Source organism: Boleophthalmus pectinirostris, unplaced genomic scaffold (genome assembly GCF_026225935.1).
Source record: "Boleophthalmus pectinirostris isolate CB_2022bp ecotype Guang Dong unplaced genomic scaffold, ASM2622593v1 HiC_scaffold_17, whole genome shotgun sequence".
Lineage (NCBI taxonomy): Eukaryota > Metazoa > Chordata > Actinopteri > Gobiiformes > Gobiidae > Boleophthalmus > Boleophthalmus pectinirostris.
In genome coordinates this window covers 6,061,482-6,061,878 of record NW_026571115.1, presented here as the reverse complement: position 1 = coordinate 6,061,878, position 397 = coordinate 6,061,482, and the positions used below count along the sequence as shown (strand labels likewise).

At 48.9% G+C, this 397-nt stretch overlaps 1 protein-coding gene across 1 annotated transcript in view; it reads left to right on the top strand.

Moving 5' to 3' along the window:
* The window catches only part of LOC110167742 (sodium- and chloride-dependent GABA transporter 2-like), a 19,261-nt gene extending 19,064 nt beyond the window's left edge, over window positions 1-197 (top strand). The window contains exon 15 of the mRNA XM_055152693.1: window positions 126-197. Within this exon, the coding sequence (XP_055008668.1) occupies window positions 126-197 (72 nt within the window). The remainder of the gene's footprint in view (window positions 1-125) is intronic.
* The last annotated feature ends 200 nt before the right edge of the window (window positions 198-397 follow it).

The following is a 397-nucleotide window of genomic DNA, read 5'->3' as shown; positions in this document are numbered from 1 at the left end:
AACAGATCCACACATTCCACTGGTCAAACCTTAAATGAATATGAAGGAACTATCAACAGATCTCTTTTTATGGATGGCAGCTGCTGCCTGACACAGCGCCTGACAGACTTGTGTCTTCTCTCTAGCGCCTGCGTGTTCTGTGGACCCCGGCAGAGGAGGAGAGGCCAAAGTCCTCAGTGAAAACATCCATGTTCTGAAGCACCAGGAGTTATCTGTGTGACCCCTCCAACATGGTTGTCCTTGTCCTGACCACTCTTCAGGGGTCTTTTTTACCCCTCCCCTTACATGTGCTGTGCTCTGGCCCTCATGTAGTAACATTGCGGTGGAAAGGGAGTATATTTGTATGTTTTTGCATATGGAGCTCTGATCCTGGCGTACACAAGAGCAGACAGTGATG